The following is a 16,506-nucleotide window of genomic DNA, read 5'->3' as shown; positions in this document are numbered from 1 at the left end:
CCTGTGGGAAGACTTGGCCTTCTCACCAAGCTGGACTTGTCACCGCCACCCCACATAGAGTGGTTCCAGGAGGACAAAGGCCAAGCCAGTCCTACTAGCCCCTGGGGGTGTCCTCCTGTCCCCTCCATTACTGGGGGCATGGAGGGGAGGTGACCCGGCCAAGAGGGACATCTAACATCTAAGCAGCTGCTCTGAAGAGGAAGCCCCTGGCACCGCAGGGGCACAGGATGGCATTTGACCTGGCCTGGGAGTGTTGGCATCAGTTTTCCAGACAAAGGAGACGGCACACGGGCCCTGAGGAGGAGGAGGGTTTGCCTGGTTGAACCAACGGCGACCCAGTAGCAGGGCTGAGCTGAGGGTGCAGGGGAGAGGGCTGGGCGAGGCGGGGCTCTGAGGTGCTACATCACGGGGAGGCCATAGGAGGCTTTAAGTCGTGAGGGGTGGCCCATGGGGTGAGTGTTGTTTCCATGTTCCTGAATGCCCTGATGGCGCCAGGTCCTGACTGGGCTGGGGCCTGGCTAGAAAGGTAACTCAGATGGCACCAGCTCAGGGTGGGCATCCCCATCTGGGACTCCAGGCAGGGCATTCCCTGCGATTTCTCCCCGGCAGCCCCTGCGGGAGACAGTTTCTTCCACCAGCCTGGCTGCCTGGGCCACCTGCACAGAGGTTCCTGGTGGCATCCTGGCCAGTCCAGTGCCAGGCCATACTCCTGCCACCCCACTTCACATCCCTGGGAGCTCCTAGAAAGTGCTGCCACCATCTGAACCACACGGGGCTCTGAGCAGGCTTGAGGCTTGTTCGGGTGTAGTGTGTGCCTGTAATTCCAGCTACTTGGGAGGCTGAGGCAGGAGAATCGCTTGAGTCCAGGAGGCGGAGGTTGCAGTGCACCAAGGACTACAGGTGCACACCACCACGCCCAGCTAATTTTTGTAGAGATGGGGGTTTCGTCATGTTGCCCAGGCTGGGCAGTGTGTCTTCTTGTTAGAGAAGACAGCTGAGGAGGAAGTTGCCCTGTGTTGTAAAGGCTGCTTTTGTCCTCCACAAAAACTGTAGCAACAAATCCTCAAAACTAAAAAATAATTCCCACTGCCATCTTTTTTTTTTATTATGTTTTGAGACAGAGTTGCTCTGTCGCCCGGTCTGGAATGCAGTGGTGCGATCTTGGCTCACTGTAACCTCTGCCTCCTGAGTTCAAGTGATTCTCCTGCCTCAGCCTCCTAAGTAGCTGGAATTAAAGGTGCACACAACTACACCACTCATTTTTTTGTATTTTTAGTAGAGATGGGGTTTCACCATGTTGGCCAGGCTGATCTCGAACTGCTGCCCTCAAGTGATCTGCACACCTCTGCCTCCCAAAGTGCCGGGATTACAGGCATGAGCCACCGTGCCCAGCCCACTGCCATCTTTAAACATGCCCAAACCCTCAGGCTGACTTACCTGTGGTGGGTGTCTTAGTTTTTGTGCCCTGGGCAGCATGCCTGCCTCCCTCTGCAGTGCAGTTCTGAAAGAGGTGGACACCTCTTTATTATGATTTTTAATAGAGGCTGTGTCCTCCTTCCCTCCTGAAGGCTGGAGCTGCAGGGGAGGGCACGCAGGCGGGGATGTCCAGCAGGGTCAGGGGGCCACTTAGGAGAGTGTTTGGTTTGAGCTGTGAAAGTTGAGCAGAGGTCTCTGGGCAGGTGCGAGGGCAGAAGGGAGCCTTGGAGTGTGAGGGCTGGGGCCAGCTGAGGAGGCCGGGTGCATGGGAGTGGAATGTTGTCTTGCAGGTGACAGGGAGACAGGAGGGTGCCAGACAGGGAGCGGGTGGGAGTGGAGCTGAGCGCAGACGGGGCTGGAGTCGCAGCCACAGAACAAATGTCGGAGCTGGGCTGGGGCTGTGGGGACCCGGAGGAAGCCCTTAAGCCTCTGCCTTGTCTGTCAATCTCACGAGCCCACCTCACCTGTAGCCTGCCATCCTCACCATTGTGCTTTGCCCCAGCCCCCAAGTCAGGGCCACTGTTCTCTCTGGCCTGGAAGACTGCAGCAACTTCTTCACCTGGCTCCTACCCCATCCGTTCCCTATAAAGACACAGCCAGAGGGGGTTTTCAAAATGTTGCCGTTTTGAAAACGCACCTTTCTGGCGAAGACCCTTCAGTGGCACCCACTGCCTTCAGCATCAAGGTCATAATTTCATGTCCTGGCAGTCGAGGCGCTTTCCAGCTGAGCTGGGCCATTTGCAACCCCAGTCACCCTGTCCGTGGCCTTTGTCCCAAGCCACCCCTGTCCACCACAGCAACGCTTCCACTGTAAGAAGCAGGGAGTGCCATTGCACTGGGGCGCCTTTCCCAATCCTGCTCTTGGTGGCTCTTCAACTCCTTTTGACAACCACTGGGCACCTGCTTTGTGGCAGGTGCTGGGGATGATCAGATGTCCTGGGCTGGTGACAGCACTCGGTCAAGGGCAGGCAGAGCCCTGAAGTCAGGAGAGCTCCAGGCTCCTTAGCCAGGTGCCGCCCCCACCCTTCCACCCACTCCCTGTACCTGCCCTCTCCCGTTCCTCACACCTGCACCTGTGACTCACCTGTATATATTCAAACCTGTCCTGGGGATTGGCCCAGTGCCAGGCCAGGCTGCAGCCAGCAACAGTCTAGACGGTGGCCAATGCCCTACAGCTCTCCTAACAAGTCCCCTTAACACAGCCTCTGATGGGCCGAAAGGGACTGAGAACTAGGTGGTCTTCAAAAAATTATTCTTGAAACATACTACTCGTGCAGGACACCAGGATCCACATAGAGTGCTGGACACAAACACCAATCCTCAAGGAAACCACAGATTGGCAGGGAGAGAAACAGGTATGGCAGCAACCAGTTTACAGGGACGCCTTGGGTGCCAAGCTCTGTGCTAGGGGCTATACCCATGTTGTTGATTGCATCTTACCCTCACAACACCCCAGAGGCGTACACATTGTTAGCATCCCCAGCTTACGGAGGAAAAAGCTCAGTGAGTAGGTCATGCAGGAGGGATCCACTCCCTGGCACCAACAGCTGCTAGCTGTCGGGAGTGAACAGTGCTGGGACAGGGCACCCTCTGGTAGCAGAAACCAGCCCTGGCTGGAGGAGGTAGAGGCAGCTACACCAAAAAGAGGAACAATGCCAGGCCTTGGGACCTGCAAAATGGCAGACAGGGTGCAAGGACGAGCCCAGTGCGAGGGGATGGGTGAGCCAGCCCTCAAAAGGTGGGGAGACTGAGCCCCGATAGCTTCTGGAACTCCCTAGGAGGAACCTAGAGAATGTTAACTCATGGGGTGGAAAGGCGGCCTGAGAAAACGCTACTGCGAAGGGGAAGGAAAAGCTGCTGGTGTGTACTCTGGAAAGGAATCTGGCTCAGGGATGGTGGCAACCCAGGGGGAAAGCCCAGCTCTGTCCACAAGAGGGCTCCTGGCAGCAGGCAATGAAGTCACCTGAGGAGTGGGGACGGTCAGTCGCTGGTTCCTCCAAGCCTCTTTGGGAGGAAGGCTAAGAGGAGGACATGCCTAATCGTGACCCTGACCCTGAAATACCAGCAGTCAGAAAGAAGCAGAGATGGGCAAGAGACATGATTGCTTCCCAAGATCCTGCCTCCACCTCAGGACAGTCCCCTTTCTGCTGAGAAACACCAGTCAGCAGGCTCCTGGATGCTGCCCTTGGTAACACATGAGAAGGCTTTCCCCTCGTAACCTTCCAGAGGGACAGATCTCTCATAGTTCCCAATTCTTTTTTTTTTTTTTTTTTTTTTTTGAGACGGAGTCTCGCTCTGTCGCCCAGCCTGGAGTGCAGTGGCGCGATCTCAGCTCACTGCAAGCTCCGCCTCCCAGGTTTACGCCATTCTCCTGCCTCAGCCTCCCGAGTAGCTGGGACCACAGGCGCCCGCCACCACACCTGGCTAATTTTTTGTATTTTTAGTAGAGATGGGGTTTCACCGTGTTAGCCAGGATTGTCTTGATCTCCTGACCTCGTGATCCGTCCGCCTCGGCCTCCCAAAGTGCTGGGATTACAGGCTTGAGCCACCGCGCCCGGCCTCTCTTGTCTCTCTGACAAAGGTAACGCACCACTAATTTTCTTTTTCAGGTTGGTGTAATCTATTGTTGAATAATGCATTATTTCAATGATTGTCATTTCCAGAATTCTATTTTCAAATCTGCCTAGTCATTTTCAGACTCTTTTTGCTCTTTTTCAGTGCCATCTTTAGAGGTTTCATATTTTGTTTTCTGTTTCTGGTGCCCCCCCCCTTTTTTTTTTGAGTCTCTCTGTCGCCCAGGCTGGAGTGCAGTGGCACGATCTTGGCTCACTGCAACCTCCGCCTCCCAGGTTCAAGGATTCTCCTGCCTCAGCCTCCTGAGTAGCTGGGATTACAGGCATGTGCCACCATGCTTGGCTAATTTTTGTATTTTTAGTAGAGATGTGTTTCACCATGTTGGTCAGGCTGGTTTCAAACTCCTGACCTTGTGATCTGCCTGCCTCAGCCTCCCAAAGTGCTGAGATTACAGGCGTGAGCTGCTGTGCCCAGCCTGTATCTGGTGATTGTAATATCTGAAGTCCCAGGGGTCTAAATCAATTATTGTTCCTGATGACTTTGCTAACAATGGCTCATTTCCTTGAAGGTTCAGTGTCATTTCCGGACAGCTTATTTTTTTTTTTTTTTGAGACGGAGTCTTGCTCTGTCGCCCAGGCTGGAGTGCAGTGGCCGGATCTCAGCTCACTGCAAGCTCCGCCTCCCGGGTTCCCGCCATTCTCCTGCCTCAGCCTCCCGAGTAGCTGGGACTACAGGCGCCGCCACTGCGCCCGGCTAGTTTTTTGTATGTTTTAGTAGAGACGGGGTTTCACCGTGTTAGCCAGGATGGTCTCGATCTCCTGACCTCGTGATCCGCCCGTCTCGGCCTCCCAAAGTGCTGGGATTACAGGCTTGAGCCACCGCGCCCGGCCCCGGACAGCTTATAATTGGTTGACACACAATATTGATCCTGAAGGTCCTTAATTATCTTAATTTCTCAGCACCAGGATTCCCTGACTTTCCTTCAGTATAAATCTGACATGCGCAGCCAAGTTTTTAATTTTTGTTGAGACGGGGGTCTCACTATGTTGCCCAGGTTGGTCTCAAACTCCTGGGCTCAGGTGATCTCAGCCTCCCAAAGTTCTGGGATTATAGGTGTGAGCCACCATGCCCGTCCCAGTTCTTTTTTCCTTTTTCTCAAGCAGGGACAGAGCTGTTTCTAATTCAGTTTCCACTGCAGGTGGGCAGATCTTCCCTGCTGCCTTTTCACGGTGCCAAAGGTACTGAGCTATCTGCCTTTGGGGAAAGGCCCCAGTTTTGTTTCTGCACTTTGTATATGCTCAAAACCAAGTCTCACATTGTGCCTAGAGGTAGTCTCCCTCCAACTCCTGAGTTCTTGGAACGTCCTATCTGTGACCTCAGCAATGCAGTTAAAAGTACATTCATTATAATTTATCTGGCATCTGGGTGTTTTGCAGTCACGAAAAGATTTTCAGCCTGCCATTTCTATGGCACATTCCCTTTCCGCCAACATAGTGCTCTTGTGCAGGGCTGACAGTCCCATGGCTGAGATCTTGTCATTGTTCTAGGTGGGCAGATTGCAGTGCAGCCCAGAAAGGTTTGCAGTTGGCACCACCTGCATTAAAGATCATACAGCCAAGCCCTAGGCCACAGGCCAGCCTTTCTCCCTGTTTCCAGACCTAGTAACCAGTCCGTCTCCCCTTGCATTCTAGGGGACTGTGAAGCTGGTGGTGGCAACGAGCCTCTTGGGCAAGGCTGTTCAGGAGAGGCGGGTCTCAGGGAGAGAGCACAGATGGGTATTCAAGTGACAGAACTGAGGCCTCAGCTCACCGGCTGGTAAACCAGACTGGCAGCCTGAAATTCCACACAAAGGTGTGCCTGCACCAGCCTTTGGGCCACAGAAAGTACCACCCAGGGGCTGCTGGAGGCAATGCAAGCTGTTGGGCTTTTAGGGAGAGTAGTTTGTACAGATTTCAAGGATCCAAGAAATGTTCAGTATCAAAAATTCCATTTTGGAAAATTATCCTAAGGAAATAAATAATGCAAAGGAAGAGAACGCATAGATGTATGCTGCACCAGAAAACGCGAAAGCGATCCAATTGCCCAACAGGAGGTGAAGAGTTAAAAAAAATTATGGCCTCAATTAAATGATGCAACCATTAAGCAAATAAATTGGAAGGCAACAGTAAAATTATCTGTGATTTAACATCAGTGTCATAAGGACATAAGTGAATATTGACAAGTCTAGGTCTGTTGACATTTGTGTTAAAATTTTACAAGAAAATACATAAGTTACTAGAAAATATATCCACAAGTCCACCACCCTGTTCAGGCAGGACAGATGGTCAGACTCTCTGTGGTTCATTTTTCCTTATTACAAGATAACTTGGCCGGGTGCAGTGGCTCATGCCTGTAATCCCAGGACTTTGACGGGGGTGAGGCAGGCAGATCACTTGAGCCCAGGAGTTTGAGACCAGCCTGGGCAACATGGTGAAACCCTGTCTCTACAGAAAATACAAAAAATCAGCCAGGCGTGGTGGCCCATGCCTGTAGTTCCAGTTACTTAGGAGGCTGAGGTGGGAGGATTGCCTGAGTCTGGGAGGTGGAGGCTGCATTGAGCTGTAATTGCGCCACTGCACTCCGGGCTGGGCAACAGAGACCCTGCCCGCCCCCGCCCCCAAAAACAAAACAAAAAAAACACTTGAGAGAGAAGTAATGGGGAGTATCTGGAAGCTGTTGTTGGCCCCTGACCATAAGGCCCACTGGTGGGCTCCAGTAGCCAGCCTGGTTGGGCCTGGTCCCCACAGGGCACTGACCAGTTGGTGCAGCTGGTTTTCCAGAGAGGCCAGCTCCAGGCACATGGGGTGCAGGCACCCCCTGCTTCATGCCCTTGGGCACTCTTCAGGCCATGACTAGAACCAGTTGGGGCCCCTCTCTCTCCCTTCTTCAAGGACTTGGGAATAAGGGTGAGGGGACACCTCCTAGTGTAGGGACCACCTTTCCTCCTGGTCCCATTCCAGCTTGAGGCAGAAAAGGAATATAGCCTTTTTATTGACTACTTTAAGTAGAACAAACTAAATACATATTTAACAGTTTTGGTTCATTTATACAGTACATTAAATAAGTTATGCACAGAGTTAGGTAACAAAAGTTCCTATCAGAGTAAAATGACAAAGCACAGAAAAACCAGACTCTAACGCATTCTGTGGGTGGTTTCACATTCATCATCCCCCTTAAAAATCACGTGTGGAGGCTTCGTTCTTAATTTATTTACACTATTGGCTTTCTTTTATGAGTGGAGCCTTTGTAGCCTCATCAGGAACTTGGAAAGCCACGTAAGGGGACTGAGGGCCTCTCGGCCCAGCAGTCCTTTCAATCATTCGCCTAATGCTTATTGCTGCTTCTCTGCAATTCTCCAAGGTAGGGATGGGGCTGTCCCCAACAGACACCAGCACACATGCCCTATTTGGTATAAGCATCACTGAGTGTACACTGGGCAGCCGTAGGCTCGACCAGATGGGATCTGTGAGGGAAGCTCCACCTCAGGGGCTATGGAGGGGGAGGAGGGGACGCAACGCCTGCCCCTCAGGCCTCCTAACCTTCTCCTGGCTCACGATGGAAAAGGTCACCTGCACCATCATCTTTGGAAATGAGCACGTCGATGCCCGAAGAAAGAGGCAGGTAGTCAATGTTTTGGTTTCACAAGAACTATAGACACTCCAGAGTTGGAAGGGCCCTGCGGAGCTGCTGGCACAGCCCCCACTGCAGTCTGGGCAGGGCTGCTCTCGACAGTTGGCCATGTGGCCCGAGCTGGAACAGTGCATGCTCTGCTGGCTCTTCTTCCATTTGGTTCAGACATGCTACCACCCAGTTTTCTGCAAACAGCTTTAAAAAGAAAAAAAATCTAAGGAAGTTAGTTTGGTCTACTGACCTGGGAGCCTGGAAAACTTACTTCTAGTTCACTTCTGAAGAAAACCTCCACGAAGCGTTCTATTTTCAGTGATTTATTCAACTCTTCAGTTTCCAGGACAGATGGCCATCCGGTCATTCTGTTTTCACTCTGAAGAGCTCACTACCACACAATTCCAGCTGTGCTGAACCTTCAAACGCACTTGCTGAGATATTCTCTAGAACTACCCAGGACGACATCTATACCCTTTGCAAGCAGGTGACAAGCCGAGGGTCACTAACTCTGGGACAGGGCTGTACAAAGTAAAGAGTTGATTTTGTCTGGAAGCTGAAGATGTCAAGTTGACACCAAGCAGTGATGATGAACTCCTGGTGACCTTCTGGCCCAAATGGGCAAAGGAAGTCCACGTTGCAGAGAGCGGGCAGCAGCCAAGGCCAGGTGTGGACTTGTGGTGGGAAGATGTGTCCTGTTTCCAGACAGACCCACTGGCAGACATTTCTAACCCAGCACTGCCCTAGAAATAATCTACCCAATCGGTGACCCCCCCAGTCACCCAACCGTGCCTGAGTGGATCTGCTAGAGCACCAGCCCTGGGGCTGCAGGCCCCCCAGGGTGGAGTGCCCCCACCTCCCGAGGTGGACTGCCTAGGCCTGGGCTTAAACAACTTCTTGAGTCACCTTCCCCACAAGATGGGAGTCAGGCAAGGTGCAGGCAGGTGGGGACAAAAAGGACAATCAGAGATGTGAAACCCAGCCCTCAAGAAACTCTTGGGACATGTGGCATCTTTGGTTCCTGCAGTCATTCCTCACTTGGCAGATCATTATGTCCCACAACTCATCAGCGTCCTTTGGCAGGTGGTGCTGAGCACTGGTCTCACCCTAGACATGTCTGGCTGATGGCCAGTCACATGTTGCATCTGCTTTTTGGTTTCTAGGTTTCTGAGGAGCCTGTGCTTGACTGATACCTTCTGTACCACCATGCCAGCCCCTCTTTGCCTTTTATGTCACTGCAAATATTAACTGTAGAGGTCAGTCCTCTAAGCAGCCTGAATTTCCACTCCCCACCTGGTAGCTGAGGTGCTGTCAGCAGAGGCTGGAAACCACACAAGGAACCTGGATTCGCTCCTGCCCCTCTAGCCGCTGCCCACCCTACCCCACTGGTGCTCCTCCTCCTGACCAGAGACTTGGATAATTTCAGAAAGGGATTCTTGAAATGTGAATAGGAGGTCCTGGGCAGAGGCCCTCGTGACTTCTGTGTGAAACTGACCAGAATTAACACAGCAAAAGGTCTGCAAACTGAGCTTCAGTGTGGAATACTGCGCAGGTTTGCAGATCAGCCTCTGGGCAGCACATGGAAAAGCATTACAAAGATTCAGAAAACGAAACTGTCACAGGAACCACAGCCCATAAAAGTAGGCCAGGTTCTGCACACCAAACTTAAGCCTTAGCCATAGAAATGGGCATTGAGCCCTAATAAATATTATTTTGTTGGTTTTGGCTCCTTATTCCAACCAGTAAAAGCATGAGCTACCCTGTCTTGTTTTATGGCCACTGGAGATTTTAAAAACCTGCTTAAGGCCGGACACAGTGGCTCATGCCTGTAATCCTGGCACTTTGGGAGGCCGAGACGGGCAGATCACCTGAGGTCGGGAGTTTGAGACCAGCCTGACCAACATGGAGAAACCCCATCTCTACTAAAAATACAAAATTAGCTGGGCGTGGTGGCGGGTGCCTGTAATCCCAGCTACTCGGGAGGCTGAGGCAGGAGACTCGCTTGAACCTGGGAGGCAGAGGTTGAAGTGAGCTGAGATCGTGCCATTGCACTCCAGCCTGGGCGACAAGAGAGAAACTCCATCTCAAAACAAACAAAACAATGAAAACAAAACCTGCTTACATTGTTAATCCAACAAATCCATGAAAAACCAGTAAGCTGGCGTACAGGCTCTGTGACTTCCTTGTGAGACAGCTGTGTCTCATGCAAATGTGGCCCTCTCCGGGGTACTGACTCCAACCCCCTTAGTCAGGGTTCCCCACTAAGGACTGAGGCTTAAGGAGACAGATGGGGGTGGGGGATACCCATGTATTAGGCTGACTGGAAAACTGTGGGGCTTATGTGTTCCACAGCAAAGGAACATGATTCCCTGCTGTTCTTCCCCTGGCCACACCTTACTTTAGGCAATGGAAATCTAGGCATTTTAAAGGTATCGTGCACTAGGTTTCTTTGTAAGACTGAAAATGTTTGGTTAGAGTGAATTAGGGACTTGAAATTCTCAAATTTTGCTTTTTTTTTTTTTCTCTTTCTGAGACGGAGTCTTGCTGTATTGCCCAGGCTAGAGTACAGTGGCGGAATCTCGGCTCATCACAACCTCTGGCTTGTGGGTTCAAGTGCTTCTCCTGTCTCAGCCTCCTGAGTAGCTAGGATTATAGTTGAGTGCCACCATGCCCGGCTAATTTTTGTATTTTTTTAAGTAGAGACAGGGTTTCACTATGTTGGCCAGGCTGGTCTTGAACTCCTGACCTCAAGTGATCTGCCTGCCTCGGTCTCCAAAAGTGCTGGGATTACAGAAGTAAGCCACTGAGCCCGGCCAGCACTTGAAATTCTAAAGTAAGATGTACCTGTAGGCAAGGACAAGGCTACCTGTGTGGATCCCTTTTCCTTTATGGTACTGACAGCTTTTATTTTAGACTCTGGTCAGTGCACAGAAGATGGAGATTTAAACTTGTGCTTCAAAGGCCAGCTGGAGCAGGGCCAATCAGACTTACTCCAACTGATTTCTGGGTATGAGAGGATGCTAGAAGCTCAAAGATGGAGAGCCGGAGGAGTCGGGGTCCTCAGACTCCCATCAAAACCAAAAGGACAAGCCAGGTGTGGTGGCTCACGCTTGTAATCCCTGTACTTTGGGAGGCCAAGGCAGGTGGATCACTTGAAGTCAGGAGTTCAAGATCAGCCTGGCCAATATGGTGAAACCCTGTCTCTACTAAAAATACAAAAATTAGCTGGGCATGGTGGGTGGTGGGCGCCTGTAATCCCAGCTACTCGGGAGGCTGAAGCAGGAGAATTGCTTGAACCTGGAAGGCAGAAGTTGCAGTGAGCCAAGTTCATGCCACTGCACTCCAGCCTGGCTGACAGAGCGAGACTTTGTGTTAAAAAACAACAATAACAACAACAAACAAAACCCAAAAAGACAGGGAAGAATGTGGGAGGCAGTTCCTAACATTCTGAAAGGGATATAGGTGATGTACCATTTGAAAATGGGAAGCTAGGAAGAAAAATTGATCAACTTTTCCCAAAATGGTTCTCACATCTCATAAAACCTTTCTGATGAGCTCAAGGAGAGAAGCTATCAGATAACACAAGAGAAGGAAACAGAAGTTGTGTGCCTGATGATAAATCAACATAGTAGATATAATGACCTGTAACTATGAGGTCCGAAGAATTCTTTGAGGTCCAGGAGGGCTTTTCAGACAAGACCAGGCCTTGACAGTGGGGGCAAGTCCTACCAACCTGCCACAGCACGTCCAGCAGGACAACTGTGGCTCAGCAGGTGCCAAATAGAGCCCATGGGCAGAAGATGCCCACAGCATTCCAGATGTGTGTGGTCTGAGAGATAAAAGGACACAGAACAAGACGACTGTGCAAACAGCCAAGTGGTGGCAGAAGTCCTGCATTTCCAAGAGATGATCCACTCAATAATTTGACGATACTAGTTTGGCCAACATGCTCAGAGAGAACAGACTATCCACAACTGAGTCTCATTCTCTCTCAGACCAATCCATGTGCTGGAAACTATTTTCTGCACAAGCAAAATCAAATGAGAAAAAAAACGGGTCCCAAACTAAAGTAGCCAGCAAGGTTGGAAAATCTTGTCCAAAATCACCTGTGATGTGGAGGAAGTTTTATTTGTTTATGTTTTTGCTACTACGGGTGCTTTTACTGCAACAGTGACTTCTTTCCTGTGGACTCTGAGATCTTAACAAGTCTGAACAGCAAGGTTGAGAAGAGAGTCCTGAGTGCCGCCTGTTGCTTACCCAAGTCCCCGTGAGGCCAATCAGTGTCATCTGCTGAGGGTGGAGATGAGGCCGAAAGAGCTGTTCAGGGGTGAGGCAGGCTGCTCCCTGTTCAAGGGTGAGGCAGGCAGCTCCCTGTCCGAGGGGCCTCCTCCATAGCCTGCTGCCTGCTGCCTCCAGCCTGGCTGAGCACATTGGACAGTCTGCTGACTCAAGGAGACGGGGAGGGGAGCTGGTGGTCTACACTGAAAAGGGGCTGGCTAAGTCAGCTTCAGTGGGGAGGAACAAACCAGGAAAGCCATGGAGGAGGCAGGCTGGGCCGGCTGCCCACGTGCAGAGAATGGCACACTGGCTCCGCAGACAGCAAGTGTCCAGAGAGGCTGTGGGGCACTATTATTCAGGCTTGGACTCTTCCTGCCTCCAATTCATTTCTTGTTAATGACCCAGTAGAGCTACATGCACGGGTTCCAACAGCCAGTCCCACAGCCCAAGCACTCTGTGGTGCTGAGCAGCCATCAGGGTAAGTAGAGTCCGGGGCTCAGAGTCCGTTGGTGTCGATAGCTGTCACGGAAGCAGGTGTGGAGGAACGCGATGTGGTTGCCGAGGTCTTGTCGAGGGCTGGGCTGGGCACGCTGCAGTCGGCAGACCTGGCAGAGGAGCCCCTGCCTACAGGAAGCAGCGGCCGACCCTGGCTGTGGGGACTCTGGCCATGCAGGTTCTGACCACAGAGGCGGTGGTGCCGCTCCCAGTCCTTGTGCTGGCAGAAAGAGCCGCAGTATCGCGCGATATTGCAGCCACTGCACGTCTCGCTGGCTTTGCGGCCACAGTTCCAGCAGTTCTGCAAGACACAGGCATCAGTTAGTGGTTGCTGGGATCGAGGGGCAGGCTTGCCATTCATTCCCTGCACAGTAAAGCAAGGGGCTGCATGTAGAGAAGCCCAGCTATGGAGCTACATACACCTGTGGTCAAGTCCTCCCTCTACTGCTGTTTATGAGAAATACACACTGCCTTTCTGAGTTTCCTTCCCCTGTAAAACAAGAAAACTACTTCCCTGCAGGATGACAGAACAGTGAAATGAGGAGTGTGTGTGAAAATACTTTACACAGCACCAGCCTAGGGCAGGTGGCCATCTCTTCTGCTTAAGGCATGGACTCATCTTTTGACTCACATTTTAATAGAAACCAAGCCAAACTCTGTGCAAGAATATCCCCCAATCGCCATCTATCCTAAGACCACATGTGTTAAGACGAACATTTATCCTACTCCTTTCTGCATGTGCCACCATGCCTGGCTAATTTTCATAATTATACATATGTATATAGTAGAGATGGGGTTTTGCCATGTTGGCTAGGCTGGTCTTGAACTCCTGTGCTCAAGTGATCTGCCTGTCTCAGCCTCCCAAGGTGTTGGGATTACAAGCACCCGGCTGATATTGCTTCCCTCACTAGAGAAATAATCTTCATTGTTTTTACTAATAATCTGACTTAACCAAGGCTGCTGCTGCTGTTTTGTTTTTCTTTTTGGAGACAGGGTCTTGCTATGTTGCCCAGGCTGAGGCTCCAGGGATCCTCCCACACTCCTACCTTAGCCTCCTGAGTAGCTGGGACTATAGGCATGTGCCACCATGCCTGGCTGATTCTTTAATTTTTTGTAGAGACAGAGTCTCCTTATATTGCCCAGGCTGGTCTTGAACTCCCAGCCTCAAAGGACCCTCCCACCTTGGCCTCCTAAAAAGCTGGAATTACAGGCATGGGCCACTGTGCCTGTTCCCTAATAACTATCAGACCAATAGGATAGGAGCTGCTATACTCACTGAACAGAGATGCAGACTGACTCCTTCAAGGGTATACTGCCAGTGTGAGACAGAACTGGGACTAGAAGTCAGGGCTCCTAATCTCCAGTCGTGGCCTCCTTCCTCCCCCATACCAAACCACCTTTCATAAGATGAACAAGAAACTCCAGGGATACCTGCTAAATTTCAACAGGAATATTCTAGGTGAATATTCTTGATGGACAAGAATCAGCCATTTTGGTCCAATGCAAACTCATCCAAAGGATGGGCCCTCTATCCTTTCCCTGCTTTGGAAAGTGATTTTGCAGGGATACGTGCTGGTGTACACCTCACCTGGAGGCTACACTGTGGCTTGTTTAAAATTACAATTCCTTAAAAGCACAATTCTCAAAATGGAGAGCTAGGATTTAAACCTACGCGTCCAGATCCAGGATCTATGCTCTAAGCCAAAAGCTATACTCTTTCTTTGGAGACAGACATAGTTAAAGATAAACACAGAGATAAAAGTAGATAGATAAGGACAAATACAGATACTGATATGGATGGCTACAGATACACAATTAAACATACAGAACAGAAACAGATATATCACTCTCAAAAACAATTCTCTTTTCTTTCCCCCTCATCTTGCCATCATCATCATCTATTTTCTTTTTTTTTAAAGAGATGGGGTCTTGCTGTCCCACCCAGGCTAGAGTGCAGTGTTACGATCATGGTCAGGCTTGAACCTCCTGGGCTCAAGCGATCCTCCTGCCTCAGCCTCCAAAGTAACTACTGGACTACAGGTGCATGACACCATGCCTAGCTAATTTTTAAATTTTTTTTTCCCCCAGAAATGGTGTCTCACCATCTAGCCCAAGCTGGTCTTGAACTCCTGAGCTCAAGTGTTCATACTACCTTGGCCTTCCAAAGTGCTGAGATTACAGGCATTGGCCACTGCGCCCAGCCTCAAAAACAATTCTAAAGAAAAAGGAGGAGAGGCTGGATGTGGTGGCTCATGCTTGTAATCCCAGCTCTTAGGGAGGCAGAGGCAGGAGGATAGCTTGAACCCAGGAGTTCGAGACCTGCCTGGGCAATATAGCGAGACCCTGTTCTCCACAAAAAAAAAAAAAAAAAAAAAAAAAAAAAAAAAGGAGGAGGAGAGAATGAAAAGGGAGAGGGATTAAAGAAACTATTTTCTCACAATCCATAGTATCTGTATTGAAGAGCTATAATAAGGAATTTCACCACATCCTCTGTGATAGCAATATGATATTTAGGCATTTTCATCTGCACATTGGTCAAGGTGGGTGAATCACTTGAGGCTAGGAGTTCGAGATTAGCCTTGCCAACATGGCAAAAACCCATCTCTACTAAAAATACAAACATTAGCCAGGAGTGTTGGCACGCACCTGTAGTCCAAGCTACTTGGGAGGCTGAGGTGGGAGAATCGCTTGAACCTGGAGGTGGAGGCTGCAGTGAGCTGAGACTGCACCATTGCACTCCAGCCTCGGTGACAGAGAGAGTGCTGAACTTCAAGAGAATGTCCCAAAGACAGCTGGTCTCCCATCCAGTAGATGAGATCTACCTACTTACAGAAAGAAACTGGTTTCTTGTTTTAAAGCTGAAAAATGACTGAAATGAAAGTTACAGAAAAACTGCATTAAATCCAAAAGGGCTGCTCTCATGTTGTCACAGGTTGTTTACTTTTTCAGTTTGTTCATTTTTCTCCTTACTGTAGTACCCAAGCGTCCTATATAGAACCATCACCAAGTCCTGGGCCCTGGGCAATCAGGTAGATATATCCAACCTGTTACTTCAGTCCACAAACCAGCTATCCTTTTTGTAAAAAGTCTAGGTGCTATAGGACCCTGTACTTTCTTACTCCTGAATCCTGACTTCAGCACCAAGGAGTATAACAGTTGCATTCCCTGAGCCACAGTCTCCTCATGTGCAAATTAGGGATTCAATGTTACCCACCTCACAGGGCCACTGTGAGACTCAAAAAGAAAATATACAACTTTGCTGGTGTCTGGCACACAGTAAGCCTACTCTGTCAATGCTGGTCATTATCATCATCATGCAATTACACAAACTCTGTCTTTAGGGTGAATTCTCAAAATTTAAACCAATACATGGAGCCTCTCTCTCTATATATATGTGTATGTATGTAAAAATACAATGTAACAATTCACTATCTTGGCATGTAAAAAAGTTTTAGCGTGAGAACTCTTCTGGCACTGGATAAAAATTATCCTCATTGAGCTCAAGAGTGGACTGCCTGTGTCTTCCTGCCCAGTGTATGAGAGGAAGGCAGTGGGCGTGGTCACTCCAGCCACCCACCCCGGCCCCCAGGGCGCAGAACTCTGACCTCCGTGGACTCCTCTTGCTCGTTGATGACGAGGAAAGCGTCCTCCGCGGCCTGCCGCTTGACGTCCGCTATGGTTTGCTCCATTCGTGCTCTCTCTGTTGCAATCACTTCAAAGGCTTTCTGCTCTGCCTCAGCGACAGCCTTCTGTACTTCTGACATGGCCTGAATTTTCACCTTATTCACAGCTTCTTCTAGAAGAAAGTGACAGTAAAATCAACTGGCCGAGAAATCTTTTCCCTCCCACCCCACTGCAATTCTAAGTAAGGACAGAGCTGACACAAAATGATCTTTTCTAAAACTCCACAGGGAGGAACACATGATCTTCACACTCATGTGCCCATCACACAGGTGCTGGCTGGTACGGAGATGGAGGTGGGCACTGAGCTAGGGCTGTGGACACAAGTGACTAGACACAGAC

At 50.3% G+C, this 16,506-nt stretch overlaps 1 protein-coding gene across 5 annotated transcripts in view; it reads right to left on the bottom strand.

Moving 5' to 3' along the window:
- Window positions 1-7,062: 7,062 nt before the first annotated feature.
- CBFA2T2 (CBFA2/RUNX1 partner transcriptional co-repressor 2) overlaps window positions 7,063-16,506 on the bottom strand; it is a 162,202-nt gene continuing 152,758 nt past the window's right edge. For 4 of the 5 annotated variants that reach the window (XM_008021011.3, XM_073007935.1, XM_073007926.1 and 1 more), the window contains 2 exons: window positions 16,089-16,279; window positions 7,063-12,784 (listed from right to left, as the gene is read on the bottom strand). In XM_008021011.3, the coding sequence (XP_008019202.1) occupies window positions 12,485-12,784; window positions 16,089-16,279 (491 nt within the window). In that variant the 3' untranslated portion in view covers window positions 7,063-12,484. The remainder of the gene's footprint in view (window positions 12,785-16,088; window positions 16,280-16,506) is intronic. The other variant, XM_073007927.1, reaches the window with a different exon arrangement.

This window comes from Chlorocebus sabaeus, chromosome 2, assembly GCF_047675955.1.
Source record: "Chlorocebus sabaeus isolate Y175 chromosome 2, mChlSab1.0.hap1, whole genome shotgun sequence".
Classification (NCBI taxonomy): Eukaryota; Metazoa; Chordata; class Mammalia; order Primates; family Cercopithecidae; genus Chlorocebus; species Chlorocebus sabaeus.
Note: the sequence above shows the minus strand (reverse complement) of the source record. Positions and strands in the feature narration are given on the sequence as shown.